At 40.5% G+C, this 736-nt stretch overlaps 1 protein-coding gene across 1 annotated transcript in view; it reads right to left on the bottom strand.

The window, feature by feature from the left end:
- cds1 (CDP-diacylglycerol synthase (phosphatidate cytidylyltransferase) 1) overlaps window positions 1-317 on the bottom strand; it is a 23199-nt gene extending 22882 nt beyond the window's left edge. Inside the window, exon 1 of the mRNA XM_083527007.1 lies at window positions 1-317. This exon is cut by the window's left edge and continues 63 nt beyond it. Coding sequence (XP_083383133.1) covers window positions 1-6 — 6 coding nt within the window. The 5' untranslated portion in view covers window positions 7-317.
- Between the last annotated feature and the right edge of the window lie 419 nt (window positions 318-736).

Raw genomic sequence — 736 nt, 5'->3', positions numbered from 1 at the left:
TGTCATTGCCTCCTGATTTCTCCCTCACACATACAGAAATAGTTCAAATCGACAGGGTTTTAAAATCAGTGTCAGCTCCTAAAAGCGCTTTTCTGTCACCAGACATGGACCATGAAGTGCCTCTGATTCGGGTTTAAATAATCCTCAGTCTGTGTGTCAGAAACCCCGAAATCAAATGCGTGCATTTGTTTATATCCGCAGATCTGTGTCACTGCAGCAGCTCTCTCTCTCTCTCTCTCTCTCTCTCTCAGAGTGTGTGTGTGTCAGTCAGACACACACACACACACACACACACACACACACACACACACACACACGGGGTTGCCAGATTTGACAATAGTGCATACATCCAATTCAAAACCAGGACATTTCACTAGAAATCAAACAATATCCTCTGACATCTTTAAAAATCCAGTTATAAGTTCCCAATATACAAATCTGACTGGTCAAACTGGTAGGCTATCTTTGCCAGTGCTGGTAAAAAGAAAAAGAAGAAGCAGAAGAAGAGAAAGAAGGGGTGGAAGAAGAAAAAGAAAAAGTAGATAACACCCCCATTTATTGATCGGTTTGTTTAACTAATACAGCAACTGGAACAAGAAGTCTCCCAGTTTAACCAGCTTCACCCAGGGATTATGAGAAATCGTCTTCTTTCACTGCAGTCTGCCAGAGATTACAATTTTATATTAATAAACATGTGCTTTAACCAGTTATGGTTGAACTTTTAGAAAACATCTCA

This window comes from Silurus aristotelis (genome assembly GCF_946808225.1).
Source record: "Silurus aristotelis genome assembly, chromosome: 23".
NCBI lineage: Eukaryota > Metazoa > Chordata > Actinopteri > Siluriformes > Siluridae > Silurus > Silurus aristotelis.
Note: the sequence above shows the minus strand (reverse complement) of the source record. Positions and strands in the feature narration are given on the sequence as shown.